The following is a 16,448-nucleotide window of genomic DNA, read 5'->3' as shown; positions in this document are numbered from 1 at the left end:
TTAGAATGTTTATCCTATATTATATGTCTAATAATCACTTATGAGTGAGTACATACCATGTGTGTCTTTCTGTTTCTGGGTTACCTCACTCAGGATGATCTTTTCCAGTTCCATCCATTTGCCTGCAAATTCATGATTTCCTTGTTTTTAATTACTGAGTAGTATTCCATTGTGTAAATGAACCACAATTTCTGTAGCCATTCCTCAACTGAGGGACGTCTAGGTTGTTTCCAGATTCTGGCTATTACGAATAAAGCTGCTATTAACGTAGTTGAGCAAAATGTCCTTGTTGTATGGTTGAACCTCTTTTGGATATATGCCCGGGAGTGGTAACACTTGAGGTAGCACTATTCCTAATTTTCTGAGAAAGTGCCGGATTGATTTCCAAAATGGTTGTACAAGTTTACATTCCCACCAGCAATGGAGGAGAGTTCCCCTTTCTCCACATCCTCTCCAGCATGTGTTGTCACTTGAGTGATCTTAGCCATCCTGATGGGTGTGAGATGGACTCTCAGAGTTGTTTTGATTTGCATTTCCCTGATGACTAAGGTTTCTTTAAGTGTTTCTCTGCCATTTGATATACTTCTGTTGAGAATTCTTTGTTTAGCTCTGTAGCCTATTTTAAAAATGGATTATTTCATTTGTTGATGTTTAATTTCTTGAGTTCTTTATATATTCTGGATATCAACCCTCTGTCAGATGTAGGTTTGGTGAAGATTTAAAAAAAAAAACATTTAAACACAGAACAAGAGATTAGTAAACCTGAAGATACAGTGGTTGGCACAACCAATAAGGAGAACAAATAGAATTTCAGTGAGTTATAATTTCAATAACTTTGTATATGTACAGTTGGAAACCCTTAAGAGAAAGTATTCAAAGCAGGAGTTACTGGCAAAATTCTCAGTTTGACCATAAGCTCCAAGCCTTGAATATAAGAAATGTGAAGGAATATATCGACCATCAAGTTTCAGGGCACTGGGGAAGTGCTTGCCTTGACTCTCTGCACTCACATTAAAAAATGCCTGCTGTGGTGTCATGTTCCTAGCCTAGGAAAGCAGAGGCAGGGGAAACCCATCACTAAAGTGTGGACAGAGATTCTCACACCTAGGATTGTCTTCTGGCTCCCATGAGTATGCCCCCTCCCCCCTTACCATGTATTAAAGAGAAAAAACAAATTGCTTAAAACCAGCAGTAAAGAGAAAATCTTTAAGATGCAGCAAGGCAGTGTGTGCCGTACGCTACACCGACATGTGAAATGGCAGCACACTTCTTACTTAATTAGCAGTGGCTGGACAGGCATCTTGAGAATTCTGAAGAAAAGAATTCTCCATGCAGTGAGATATTACTAAAAACAAAGGAAATGAAGATTTTCCTAGACACAAAGGCAGACAGACTTTATTATTACAGATCTGCCCCACAAGAAAAGGCTAAGATACTGAGTCAGAATGAAAATAATCTCACGGGGGCTGGATCTGTATAAAGGAGTGAAGAGTACTGGAAGTGAAGGGTACAAAAGATATTAAAATTCTCTCAAAGTAATGTACTGTTTATAACAAAATTTAAAAATGTTTAGAATGTAATTTGAGGAAAGTTGATAGACTCTTGCCCTTTTTAGTATCATCTTTTATTTTCTTGAGGTTGGTCACATAAATCCAGTTGCATTTCTGTCAGATTTGATGCTTATGCATATTTACTCTTTGAATATTATATATACCATATAATTTGTGTGTGTGTGGCTGTGTGTGTGTTTGCATGTACATGCTACATGCATGCAGGAGTGTCCGAAGAGGCCCAGAGATGGTGTTGAATTCCCTTGGAACTGGAATTGCGGGCAGTTGTGAGCCTTTTGCTGGGAATGGAACCCAGGTCCTCTGGGTTCCAAGTGCTCTTAAACCATTGTGCCATTTCTCTAACCCTCTATACATTTAAAAAATTTACTCCTAGACTCCATAGCTTTCTTTCATGTTGTTTTTCAAGTGTGTTTATGTGGTATTGAAAAATTAAATAGCTGGTTTGTAGTGAGTACAAAATTGAAGTTCATGAGTATGAAGAATACATCTGTTGAGGAAAATCTTACTTTGTAGGAGTTGCAGATGTATTAAATTTTTTAGATTTATTGCCACAAAACCAAAAGTTTGGTGGTGATGCTGAAAGCAGCATTTTGTCTTTGACTAACTAACAGGATTCCAAAATGGTATGTCTGTTATAGCTGACTGAAGGCCAAGTGATTCTTAGACATGTCCCCGACCACATCCTGCGATGTGCAGCTTTAAGCTGTGTAGTACAGGGAAGATTTTCTTACTACCCTAGGATTTTGCGTAGGTCTTGCTTATGTGGACTTTTTTGTTAGGATGGCTGTTGGGAGTTTTATGTTCTGTTTGGTGCAAGGCAGTTATGGGGTCAGGAAAGCTCAGTGCTGTGAACCAAGCCAGGGCTCTCTCCAGCTCCTCCTGTTGTCTGTTGCTTGCTGTGGCCTTCTTAGTTTACAGGATGGAGTGGGAGGGGGAAGGGCTTTGGCTTAGCATGACTTAAACTTGGGTGGGCTGGTGATTCTGCCAGGTCAGGACAGGAGCCCTGGTGTTGGCCTGGCCAGGATGGGTGACTGGCTTTTCTTCACTGTTTCAGGAGCTAGGCTCCAGGTGATCAGGCTTCTGGAGGTCTGGGAGTGGGGGAGTGAGGGTGAAGGGTGGATTCTGCTCAGGAGACTCCAACACTGGCCACGAATGGGAGGTAGACTTCCTGAAAAAGAAGCTGGCCGACCAGCAGCCAGGGTCAGCCTAGGGGAGACCTGAGATGGGGGACAGTGTCCCCAGGGTACTGGCCACTTCCTCGGTGTCACCGATAGCAGTCGTCGGTAGCCATGAGCGAGTCACTGGAAATGATGGCTGACATGCTTAAGGGCCGGTGTGCTGTGGAGACCTTGGCAATGCCTCCTCCTGGTGGGCTTTGGCCTGGTCACAGTCATGTGTGGCAACACCTGGAGCACTAGGCTGTGGAGCCTGTTTGCAGGGATAAGCCAGGGGGACCGCTACTGGAGGGTGTGTGCCATGCACACATGCATACCTACTGGCTTTCCTGCATAGGCCTGTGATGGACATTTCCTACCACTACCAAGCCAGCAATTGAACTATAAGAAATAAGTAAAAAAACTGTGTGTGATGCAGGAGAAGAATGTTCAGTAAGTCATTCAAAAGCACATCCTCCAAATCATGTTATAATTTCCTACAAGGGACTTTAACCCCTTCATGGAACAGTGTCTTGGGGGTTAGTATAGATCACCATTAAAGAACATTACATTTACTATGTGTATTCATGAATGCATGCATACATGTTTGCGCAGCAGGACTCAGAGGACTGCTTGTGGGAGTTTTCTGTCCTACCATGTGAGTCCCAGGGATTGAATTTAGAACTTCAGGCTTAGAGGGGCAAGCCCCTTTACCTGCAGAACCATCTTGCTGGTTCTGCCACGGGCCATGTGAGTAGGTAAAAGAGAGAGTATTTGTGCACGTTTTTAAATATCTGTTGTCTTCTCTCTGTTTCAGCTTGACATGTTTGCTTTCAGAGCCTAGCCCCCTGAATTGTGAGAATATCTTGCAAGGAGTTGGGGTAGCATCTCCACAGCCCTGACTCTATGCATTGACTGCTTTAAATTGGCAGACAGTATCGTTTTTGTTGTGTTACTGGTTAGAGCACTGGCAGTCGGAATAATTTTAAAGTGAAAATTTTGTGACTTGCCAGTGAGTTAAAATAATTCCAATGTCTGAGAATAAGGAAGTCTGACACAAAAGAGGGTGTGCCTGTGTGATTGTCCAGGTGTATATTAACCTCAGTCACCTCCATATTCCCCAGAGTGCAGCTGGTACTCAGCCAGCTCTGAGGGTGTGACTGATGTGGAACACCCAGGAAGAGAAGCAACTAGAGGTGGGGGTGGGGGTGGGATTTGATTCAGAGTGAGATCTTAGTGTTTTCCTAGAACAAACCTGTCTTGCCCTTGTGCTCCTTGACTGTGGAACTCTTGGGAAACTTTCCTCACTAGAAAATAAAAGATCAATCATTGTTGATATGTCCATTCTAATTAAAGGCCTAATCAGTGTGTCTGCTGGTTTGCTGTGGGCTGTTTCTAGGAGGTATTTGGATTTGGAGAGTTGAAAGGCTCTCCTTTATGTACCCTGGTTTTTGTTTTACTTTCCCTTCTTAGTCTCTGTTAGAGTTATTTGCAAATCTGAATAAACATGATAGGCTCTAAGTGTCCTTGAAGCTTCTCTGATGTAGTGAAATAAAATACGTGCTTCTTTGTATTCATACCTGTGTGTGAAGGTGTGGGTGTGTTTTAATCAGATCCTTTGTTGGAGAAATGGGGCTTTGGGATTCCGTTGCAGTGTACTATTTTAGTCCATTTTAATTTTTCTTAGAACCTTATCTGCTCCCTTCTGTCTCCTCTATGAAAGAGAATATGTCCCATACAGGAAGTCTTAAACGGGACTCACTTGGTAGCTGATATTGGATGTCAGCTTAACATACTTGGGGAGAGGGAACTAAAAATTGATGACTTGCCTCTATCAGGTTGGTCTGGAGCATGTCTGTGGGACATTCTTTTGGCTGCTGATGGACAGAGGGTTCTGCCCACTGTGGGCAGTACTATGTCTGGTGGTTCTAGGCTATATGAGAAAGCATGCTGAATACAGCAGCCAGAGAGCAAGCCAGTAAGCAGCACTCATCTATAGTCTCTACTTCAGCTCCTTCCTCTATGTGTCTGCCTTGAGTTCCTGCCTGCCTCTTCAGTGAGGGCTGTGACCTGTGAGCTGAAGTAAACCCCCCCAAGTTACTTTTGGTCCTGGTGTTTATCACAGCAAGAGAAAGCAGAGTAGGACATCAGGCATCATTCTTTCTTGGCACAAATGAGCATGTGCATAACAGGATAGCAATAGTGGCAATTTCTGTGTGTTATGAACAGTCCCTGGCTCCTTACTTACTGTGGGATGATTGGTACTGATGAACAACACAGATCCCTTCCTGTGGGGACCTTGGGAAGGATGGGTTTTGTCTAGGCACTGGCTCTAATAGCTGTACCATTGCATTTCATCCTTGCCCAGCTACCATAAAATTGAATGATGCAGTAGTCATTTTACAAAACATTCTGGCATGCTGGAAGAGGAAATAAATGAGAACATGCTATCTTATTAGAAAATAACATTCTGCTCAACTGTGTTTACTGGGTGGGTTCAACACTCTCTGAGAACACTTGAAGTCTGTTTTAAGTGGTGTTGGCACTTTTTGCTCCATGTTTGATGAGCATTAGGCATCTGTCAACCCTGGGGGTCTTTTGTTGCTGTTCCTTTAAACTTTAAAGTCTCATTATTTATTGTGTGTGTTTCCATGGAGTGTGTGTGCGTAAAGGCCAGAGGACAGCTTTTCTGGGAGTTAGTTTTCTCCTTCTACCATGGTCCTAGGGATCAAACTCAGGTTGTCAGGCTTGCATCATCAGGTGGCAAGCACCTTTACCCCATGGGCCACATTGCTGGCCTGTCAACTATTTGTTAATTTTTAATAATATAATATCTCTTGGGCTTTTTTCCCCCTCCAGTCCTCAGTGGCTAGACTTCCAAATATGTCATTTCTCATTTGGGTCCCATTGCAGGACATCTGTCTCTTATTTCTTTCTGATGTATTAAGCATCTGACAGTGGTTGATATTTCTATAGTTCCATCAAGCATCGTGTCAAATCAGAGTAGAGCTTTTGTATTGTGTTGATAGGACTTGCCTGAATGCAGTGGTGCTGTGTTCACTTCCATCTTCAGAACTCCTGAAGCCTCTCCCTGAGTCTCCGAAGGTGCTGCTCCCTGCCTCTCTCCACAAATCACAGATGTTGCGGTCCTCAGCCTCACCCCACCACAGTCTTGTGGTGTGTTCCTATCAGAACAATCAGTTTTACCTCTCACTTTTAGTAAATATGCATTGGATGAGTGTGGAGAGAAAACCAGCAGTTAATCCCAGTAAGACTTAAGAGATGCTGAATGTTTCTTTTCTATCTAGCCACTAATGACTAATGACTAGCCACCCAGAAAAATCCTCTATCCATCTCCTTAAATATACACCAAATTATAAAGAAATAGATAATAAAAAAGAGGCCAAAACAATCTTTTTCTTGTGTTTTAAGAAAAAAAAAAGTTGTTCTTCACTTGATAATAAAATACACATGGGGAACAATTAGGGTTTTTTTATTACCATAATTCCACAATGCCTGTATGTTCCTTTAGTTGTATTAGTGCCCCTGTAACTCTTGCTTTCTGATTAACTTATCTAGTTTATAGCCAAGGGGGAAAGATTGTTTTAAGGACTAACGTGTGACATGTTTGCTTGTGTTTGTTTTAGGAAAACCTCAGAGCACTGGGAGTTCGGAACGGATTCAGCTCTCAGGAATGTACAATGTCCGAAAAGGCAAAATGCAGTTGCCAGTGAATCGGTGGACAAGACGCCAGGTTATCCTGTGTGGGACGTGCTTGATAGTATCATCTGTGAAAGACAGCTTGAGTGGGAAGATGCATGTTCTACCACTGATTGGTGGGAAAGTAAGTGTGAAGCAAGAATGCTGAAGAGTACTCTAGCATTAGTAAGGACCTTCCAGCCGTCTGTGTCATATGAGGGAGATGGATTTGACTTGTCTGAAGTCTCACTTTCTGATGTGTTCCACTGGCGGGCATTGTTTACTGGATCTGTAAAAATAGCAGCGCCATTGGATCACAAGAGAAAGTGGATTGGCAGAATGTCCTTGTTCTGTTTTAGAGTGTAGATGATAAATCCGTTATAATTAGGCATCCTTTGTTCTACTGAGCATGTAGCTCATAGGACAGGACACCATGCCCAAGTCTGAGTGTAGGAATACACAAGTGTGCTGAAGCCTGACTAGATTTCCATTACCTTCTGCTTGTTTGTGTGTAGTGACTTAGCAGGATTGGCATCTTTATTACTATGGCTAGCTATATATTTGAACTGGAAGTGCTACTTATACACTTGACAGATATTTCCAACATTATTGGTGGCTTTTCTATGGGCATTTTGACTAGTTTATGCCCATTGCTAATATAATAGAACCACTTTTTTTGTGGACATATTAAATTCTCTGCTGGTTTATTTTTAAATAAGTATTAAATTCTCTGTTGAATTAGGTGGCATCACTATAATCACATGTCAATATTTGCTGGCTTTCACATGATGTAATTTATTAAAGAGGAAAGATTTAGATAAGAAATAGGTTTGCTGGAATTGGGGACATATGAAACAAGCATTCCCCCCCCCCTTCTTATATGAAAAAGGAGGTAGGAGGTGGAGAATGCAATTAGAGAAAAAATAATTAAAAATAAGTATTTTTGATTAGGGTAAAAATATAAACTTAAGTTGACAAATGTCTGTTCTATTCTAAGAGTCAGAATTGAAGGTAAGGCTGGATCTGCATAGTGATAAGAGGCTTTGATGCTCAGCAGCTTTGTAGTATGGTTTGTCCTTGTGAGTGCCCCGTGCTAGTTGCTCTCTGCTCTACTAGTGTACCCTAGTCCTAGGATGGCTGTGAAGACTTTCACAATGGGTTTTCAGCCAGACTGGAGGTAGATTTAGATCTATTCACTCTTCCATTTTGAAACCATTGCTTATTAGCCTTTGTCTGAGCATTAAGGATTGGTGAGTGCAGTCAAGGATGACCTTGAACTCCTGACACTCCTGCCTGGGGTCACAGGTGTGGGGTTACAAGTGTGTGCCATCACACCCAGTTTCAGTTTCATGTGGTATGGAGATTGAACCCAGGCTTGGCATATGCTGGGCAAGCATTCTACCAAGTGAGCATATCCACAGCCCATCGAGTGCAGCTCATTATTTAACATTTTTTACTTCATGGATTACTGAAAGTTTTGTTGTTCATGTTGTCATCATGGATGATTATTTGAAAATACAAACATTATTAATGTTTGCTGCTGTTAGACCTAAAGTCTGTCTCTTTATGATGCTGGGTAAATATATGTGACATTATTAAATGTCTTTTGTGGGGGAAGACACTGTTTGATACTAGGAAATGGGAGTCACCAACTTTGAACAGCTTCTGATTCCATATCAGGAGATGCAGGCTGGATACATCATCATCTGCATTAAAGCGGTAAGAGAGCCAGAAAGCAAGAGCACTGTGGGAGGTTAGTAAAAGGGCAGCATTCTCTAGGGAAGAGAGAATTTTGTAATGAAAGATGTAACAGTAATAGAACTTGAAGGGTGAAAAATCTTTTGACATATACAGTGGGAGCAAGATTATTATTCTCAGAGAGGAGAAAAAGCACGTGGAATGTTCAGGTAAGGTCAGAAAAATCCTGGTATAATTAGCATTGCCATTCAGACTCATCCTGTTTCCCAGGCCTGTTATTGGATGGGCTTCTACTATTGACTGAATTGAAAGTTAATAGCTTCCGCTTTTTACAAGTAGATCTTGTCAAACCTGCTTTGCACTGTTTTAAAATAATGGAGCTTGTTGAAAAACTGAGTCTTTAAAACCTGTTGACCCAGTTAGGAGACAATAATTTACTTTTTGTAATTTGAGCTTTCCTTCATGTGTGTCTATTTCTTTTTGTCATTCTGTTCCAGTTGGTAAAGGGAAAACAGATTGAATGCATGAGCTTCCCCCCCTCCCCCTTTTCTTTTTGGTTTATATGTGGAAGAGCTAGACGTGAAGTGTGGGATAGGTTGGTCATAGTCCTGTGGCAATTGCTGAGGTGTCAGTTTTCCACATCAGCAAAACATGATTAGTTTACAATTTTCAAATAACAAATGGCTTCATTGTTAAAGAAAGTTTACCAGTGAGTTGTCTCCATGGGGAGAGGAACTTGCCAATCCTGATGACCTGCATTAGATCCCTGGAACCCACATGGTAGAAAGACAGAACTGACTCTTGCAAGTTGTCGTCTGACCTTCATATGCACCTTGGCCCTCGTGCACACAGACACACAAATATAAGTGCAATTTTATAAAAAGTTAAAGCAATCTTTCTTTTCTTTTTTTTTATTAATTCAGATTATATCTTGGTCATAGCCCCCACCTCTCCTCCCAGTCCCACCCCCCCTCCTGCATCCCCTATCTTCTATTCCTTCAAACAGGTGTCTTCTACCCAGACACCCCAGCTCATCTATTCACTTGAGGACTGAGTTTGTCTTCCTCCCTGTGGCCTGGTAGGGAAGTCCCATCAGGGAGAAGTGATCAAAAAGCAGGCAATGTAGTCCATGTCAGAGAGATCCCCAAATCCCCTAACTGGTGGGCCCATACGAAGCCTAAGGTGCCATTGGCTACTTAGAAGTAGAGGATCTAGGTCCAGACCATGCACTGTCCTTAGTTGGTGCTTCAGACTCCATTGGGCCCTGGTTGGTTGGCTCCGATAGTCTTCTTGTGGAGCTTTTGTCACTTCCTTTTCCATTTATCCTTCCCCCTTCTTTTTCCAGTAGACTCCCTATGCTTTGCCCAGTGCTTGGCTGTGGGTCTCAGCATCTGTTTCGAACTATTGCTTGGTGGAGCCTCTAAGAGGACAACTCTGGTAGGCTTCTGTCTGCAATCATATCAGAGTCTCATTAATTAAATCACTCTTAAAATGTTGAAAAATACTTTTCAGATACATTTTTATTCATTGTGTAGTCATGCTAAATTTGCTCTTTAGAGTTAAACAGATTTTTAGAAAATATATTTAAGTAAGGCTTTAATATATATTTAGATAAAAATGAATAATAAATGAAATAACTGTCTACCTTTTATTCTGGACAATACAGAGAATTATCGATGGCCATACCTTCAGGTTTAAATGAGTGAGTTTATTGGATATATAGCAAACGAAAATAAAAGAATAAGTACCAGGTTCATAGGCAGATGATAGACAGAAGCAGATAGCAAACATCACTTAGCACAATGCCCAGTAAATACTGGAACAGCCTGATTAGGAGGATGATGGACATTCTTTTGAGGTAAAGATTTTTCATTGTATATATTTCATGTTTCTGTAGTTTTCATTTCTGAATGTTCTAATCTGTAAATATTTCACAATTACCATAATTTTAAAAGTAATTTTTCTACTGATGAACATTTGGGTTGCTTCCAGATTTTTGTTGTTACCCATAGCATTGTTGACATAATCTTAGAGTGATATGCCTCCTGGTGAATATATTTTTTTAAGGCAGAAATTATTGTTTACACGAGAACTTCTGAGCTCAGGGACATTTGGTCTTATGTGGAAATGATTTTGACATTCATAACAGAGAACAGGCGACTTGCCCTTGAGCCTGTACTGGCATTGGGCTTGTCTTACTTCCTGCAGTTCTTTGTTGAGAAGTCCATTGGGCTCTAGGGGTGTACCTTGCTTTCTTTTTAGTACCCATTATTCACTTCCTTGGTTAAACCTGCTCTAAAACATTTTTTTTTTTTTTTTTTTTTTATTAAATTCCAACCTGCTTCACAAACTGGCTACTCTTAAATTCTTTCAGCATCAAAACTATGAATCTCACTTTGGTTTGAGTCGAGGTCCTGAAAAGTCTAGGAGAACTTTTCAGACTGAGGAAGGTGCAGACAATGGGAGCTGGGCCTGTTGCCTCTGGCCCCTGGGACACTGACAGGACAATGGGTCAACAATTGACAGTATTTCCTGTGGTGAAGGGACAAGAACATATACTTCACAGAGGGAGCACAGGGCACCCAGAAATTAAACAACAAAGATCTAGCTTTGAAGTTATCCTATGGTAGCACAACTAACTACTAGATTTTGATGGCTTCCAGTCGTGACTTCTGGCTCATATCACAAGACCGCTATGAATTGCTAGGGTTTGGAGTTGATTTCTCTTTCTGTACATTTCTATAGGGACCCTGCCTGATATTCCGTTCGTCTATTGTTTAATATTTGTGACCTGTGGCAGAGGAAAAAGTAATGGTCCTGTCATTTCCTGGTTCCTGTCCATTTGAACACTCGTTTTCATTTGTGTGTCCGTGTGAGTGCATGTGCATATATGAGTACGAGTGAGAAGAGGACACTGAGTATCCTTTCAGTCACTCTCTGCCTGCTCCTCTTAGGCAAGGTCTCTCCCTGAATCTCAGGCTCAATTCTTGGGCCAAACTGCAAGCCAAGAAGCTCTAGCCACCTTCCTGTTCCCACCCACATTGGAGCTGTGGCTCTAGGTATTTGTAATGAATGACTGGTGGCTTGTTAAGTGCTGTCTTTACAGCCTTGCTCTTGTATACTTAGATCTGAAATAGGAACACATGCCACTCCTTTGTCAGATGCTTGTAGCCAGAATTACTTATGTTGACTTAACTTTTGTAAGAGATCTGGCAAATGCTTAGAAGTAGGTGAAGGGTTGATGAATACCCATGTCCTTGGTGCAGAGGATACTCTTGGCATTAAAAGTGCTAGCAAGGGTTTCCAGAGTAAAATCTCATGTGATGGGTTAGACAGGCCCTGAGCAGTGAAGAACTCAATCCAAATTCCTGCAGTGACCTGAGAATACACCTTCTGAGTGTATGCACCTGGGAGCAGTTACTGGCTCCAGGATGTGAACATATTCACATCACGAGATGGTGCCTAATCTGTTTGCCAGGGTGTAATTTTACACCCTCTCTGGTTTATGTGTCTGATTATCTTTTTACATTTTACCATAATTTAGTAATTATAGTGTTATTTACATGTGGGCACACATGGGTGCTATAGTGTAGGTATGGAGGTTAGAGGAAAACTTGGGAGAATTGCTTTTCTTTTTCTATGATGTAGGATCTGGAGATCAAATTCAGGTTGTTGAGCTGGGTAGCAAGTGCCTTTATCCATTGAACCATCACATCCTTCTTTTACATTTCAGATGTAATTTCTTTTTAATTAAGTGTTTGTGTGTATGTAGGGAGCATATACACATGAGTACAGGTGCCTGTGGATGCTGGAAGAGGAAGTCAGATCCCTGAGAGCTGGAGTTACAGGCTGTTGCTGTAAGCTGCCTGGTGTGGGTGCCGGGAATGGAACTCAGGTCTTTGGAAGGAGCACAGTGTCGGCTCACCACTGAGCCATCTTTTTGGCTCCAGTTTCTATTTTATTTCTGTCATTTAGCATAGAGTTCATTCAGTTTTTGGTTTTGAATTTTCTTGCTGATAAGTTCTATGCTAAGCAAATTAATTTCTACTTTCTTTTCTAAATATTAAAATATATTAACTTTCCCCGTGTTTTCTTGATTTCATCCCATAGATTTTGTCATGTATTTGTTGAGTTCTAACTTTTTAGGTTATATGTATATTTTTAGGCTCTGAAATGATTAGGAGTACATAGTTGAAAAGTGTGTCATGTATGGGACTGGGTTCGTAGGTGTCCTGGAACACTTGCCCGCACACAGACCCTGGAAGTCTTCAGCTCTTAAAACGGATGCTTTAGAAGCGTGCTGTTCACCTTCTAAACATACACAGATTTTAAACTAAGTTTCGTTAGTGAATTCTGAGATGATTATATTTTGAACATTGTTCATCATTTAAAAATCCTTCTGTACATTCTTTGTGACTTGGCTTATAGTCGGGTAATTTTTTCTCAAGAAAATGATAGGAGTTTGTGTAACATGTTTTATTTAATTCTTTCTCTTTGTGAAGAATATACTGTGAATGGGAGTTTTCTACTTTAACTATAAGAGGAAGAAGGCCAAAGCCCTGTTGTTAAGATATTTACATAAAGAATAAGAAAGGAAGAGTTTTTACCAGTTTTCAACAGGAAGAGGAAATTTCACTTGGGTGGTGAACTCTAATGAAGATAAAAATCCCCCTTTCTTGATTTCCTTGTAACTAAGATTGGCTGTAAATAGTAAGGGGAGCACGAGTGGGGACAGAGAGAGGCAAATCTGATTAAGAAGCCACCTCTGCACTGCACTCTGGTTTACCTGTTTTCTCTGCATCTTTTCCTAGGTGGAAGAAGTGAAAAAGCACCAGCACTGTTTAGCATTCAGCTCTTCGGGGCCCCAAAGCCAGACTTACTACATCTGCTTTGATACTTTCACGGAGTACTTAAGGTGGCTGCGACAAGTCTCCAAGGTAAGTAGAACTTGCTTGTGTCTCACTTAGTTCCAAAACACAGTTTTCTACACTTTGTTTTTCTCTTTCATATATGCTAATGACTAGCAACTTTTAGTGTTAAAAAAGCTAAATATGGGTCCCGCCATCAATTTTTCTTTATCACTGGCTTTGTCTACTAGCCCCCAAACAGCATTTTTTAAAAATTAAGGTATTTTTTTTTGTTTCTTTCCCTCCTTTTTTTTTTTTTTTTTTTTTTTTTTTTGAGAATTTTATCTGAGTATTTTAAGTCATTTCCAACTCCATTCTCAAGCTCATGACTTCTTTCGTTATTATTGGTATGGTATAGTGTTGTGTGTGTGTGTGTAATACAACTACCAAGTTCATTTAGTGTTGCTGACTTGGGAATGGATAACTATCAGGAAGTATCCTTGAAGAAAAGGGATTCTCCCTTTTGTACCAGCCATTGATTGCCTGTAGCTCTTCATCTGGGGCGAAACCTGTGACTGGCCTGTCAAGGTAGCCACAGTGGTCCAGTAGTTGCATTCATTTCTTGGTCTAGTTAGTAGCTGTCTTGGACATCAAGTCCACTCATTGGAAAGGAATTCGTACCTGCTACTGTAAATCTAGAGCTAGCCAGCTACTTGCGGCTAGAGAGGTCATGGATTCTAGAGAGAACATACTACAGTCACTTTCCTAAAACAACACAATTTGTACCTGTATTGTAAATACTTACTCTTCTACCCACAGATAAGTGTAGCTCTCAACCTCACCAAACAAACTGCCTTTTGCAGTAGACGGAGGTTGTTACAGAGATCTAGAACTGGTCACAAGACGAAGAAGTGACCGGGATGTATCGACAGTGCAGCTCTTACACCTAAAGCTCAGAGAATGTTGTTGAAGTGGGGGCAGGATGATCGTAAGAGCCAGAGTACCAGGGCCCTTTTGTGAGATGGTGTCTTCTACACATGATACGGAAATGGCACCAATAAAGGCTTAAAAATATGGTCGCTCAAATAAGTCCCACATGAGGAAAATGAGCCTTCACAAATTTTATACAGGGGTAGAGAGATGGCTCAGTGGTTAAGAGTAGTTGCTGATCTTTAGAGGACCTGAGTTCAGTTCTCATCCCTGACATGGCAGCTATCAGTCACCTGTGACGCCAGTTCAGGAGATCTGCCACCCTCTTCTGGCCTCTGACAGCATTGCATAGACATGCATGTACATAAAACACCCATACCCATTTAAAAACAATAATAAGTAAACATTTTTATGTGTGAGATTTTAGCAAACCATACATTCAGTGAGTAAACTGGAAAGGCTATCTTAATGTTACAGACAAACAACAATAGACTGAGAGTATTTCAGTGACTGACCCGGGATAGGATAAACACAAAAGCACAGGACACAATAGCAAGCTTCCAAGCTTCCTGTGTCTTCTGATTGTATTTTCGTACGTTTGTTGTCTTCCCCCACCCCTTCCTTTTATTCTGCCTTTTTGAGTAATTTCATTCTTTTTATCTTTTTCTGGCTATTTTATATTCCTGTAGGCCCTTGTGTGTTGTTCATATGTGTTTGTCTCGTGAAATACTGCACCTGTGTATTAAACCAGAATGGCGTTATAAAGGAGATAAGTAAGTGCCGATTTTTCAGATTCTCTGTGAGCAGGCATTTTTGCATCTTATTGTGAAGTAATGGGCTAGATTGCTGCACTAAGTGCTTTGGTTTTGGGTGTGTATTTTAAATGATGGTCTCTGGGGTGCAGGAACATTACCACAGAATTCACTGTCATGTTTTAAAATTTACAATCCAATTTGTTATCCAAGTTCAGTATGATTCATACCGTTACATGATGGAGCTATTTGTCAAGCAAGTGAGTAAGAAAATAATTGTAGAGGCAGTTAATGGAAAACTAGAGCCTGTCATTTCAGAGGCTCTCTGTGGTGTTCCCTCATTTCGATGACAGGCGAGTTGCTGTTCTCTGGTGAGGGCTGGCTCTTAGAATCTTTAGCTTTTCTCCCTTCCAGAAAAGCATTGGCAGGTTTTGGTTGATGGTACTTAGAAGATGCTCCTAATCTAAGACAAATACAGGTTCTGAGTTCACGGGGCAGCAGTCTGTAGCTGGAAATGGCAAAGATAGCACTTCCCCTGTAGTCTTATATGCGGGCTAACTGTGACACGAAGTGCACACATACTTGTCCAATCATTTTCAAGGTCACCTTGTGCTTACAGCTATTAGGAGACAAGGATCAAATAATATGCTTTGTATTTAAATAGTTTTAAAATGTGTATTCACAGTTAAGTAACACTGTGGATTCAAAGCAGTAAATCAGTTGTTGGATTCTCTCCTTTATTCAGAATAAAAGGCCAGCATATTGTCAAAGCAAAGGAATTTCTTCTGAACTAAGACATAAACCTTGTCTTAAATTACTTTGACATTATTTTATATTTACGTAAATGTTGTACAGGGCAGTTTTCACATCCCCCTTGTTCTGTTTCCTGCACATGGAGTCATGGCGCATTCATCAGAGCCAGGAGACTGCCCTTATTGGCATATCAATCTGACTGCATATGTCCTACAGTTGCTTTTCTGTTCTCTTTCTAATCCAAGGCACCATATTCCATTTGGTCATGCTTTGTCCTCTCTGCTGCATGATAACTTTTTTTAATCTATTTTTTATGACTGACAGTTTTCAGGAATACAATTTAGTTGTAAAATGACCTATGTGGAAATACTTTTGATCTTGTAGACCAAATACATAGTAGTAGATTAGGCCAGGTGTGAGCTGTTTACACTAAACAGAATTGAGATAGTCTTTTTGTTTTTCTAAGTGTGCCTACCACCCATTCTTTTTCTTTCTTTTTTTCCTTCAATTTATTTAATTTTATTTTGAGTGCATTGGCGTGAGGGTGTCAGTTTCATTGAACTGGAGTTACAGACAGCTATGAGCTGTCATGTGGGAATTGAACCTGGGTCCTCTGGAAGAGCAGACAGTGCTTTGAACTGCTGAGCCACCTCTCCAGCCCCTGAGATACAAATCTTAAATAGTGATGAGGGTGTAGACAAGAAAATTGTAAACTGCCAAGTAAAACACAGAATATTATTTTGATTGACCCAGTTGTAAAAAAAAAAAAAAAAAGATTACTGGTTTTATCTGTTGAGTACCATACAGTTGGTAAGTTGCTTAACTCGATATCTTCTTTTGGTCAGGTCCGTGATTTGTGCATTGAGAATATAATGAAGAAAAGTTTAATTCCTATCAGTTGTAGGATTTATGTAAGCATTTACTTAAGGATTTACTTAAGTAAAGGGACAAGAAATTAATGGGACTGGAGAGCAGGGGAAATGGTTAAATGTACCCCTGAATTTGGCTCCCTGCACTTGACAGCTCACCACTCACTGTAACTCC

General features: G+C 40.7%; 1 protein-coding gene across 1 annotated transcript in view; it reads left to right on the top strand.

Annotated features, from left to right (window-relative positions):
* The window catches only part of Phlpp1 (PH domain and leucine rich repeat protein phosphatase 1), a 213,136-nt gene that overhangs the window by 89,523 nt on the left and 107,165 nt on the right, over positions 1 to 16,448 (top strand). Inside the window, exons 2-3 of the mRNA XM_060371441.1 lie at positions 6,373 to 6,569; positions 12,934 to 13,059. Of these exons, the coding sequence (XP_060227424.1) occupies positions 6,373 to 6,569; positions 12,934 to 13,059 (323 nt within the window). The remainder of the gene's footprint in view (positions 1 to 6,372; positions 6,570 to 12,933; positions 13,060 to 16,448) is intronic.

The sequence above is a fragment of the Meriones unguiculatus genome, chromosome 18 (genome assembly GCF_030254825.1).
Source record: "Meriones unguiculatus strain TT.TT164.6M chromosome 18, Bangor_MerUng_6.1, whole genome shotgun sequence".
Lineage (NCBI taxonomy): Eukaryota > Metazoa > Chordata > Mammalia > Rodentia > Muridae > Meriones > Meriones unguiculatus.
The sequence above is the reverse complement of the archived record's forward strand: the minus strand, read 5'-3'. Positions and strand labels throughout refer to the sequence as shown.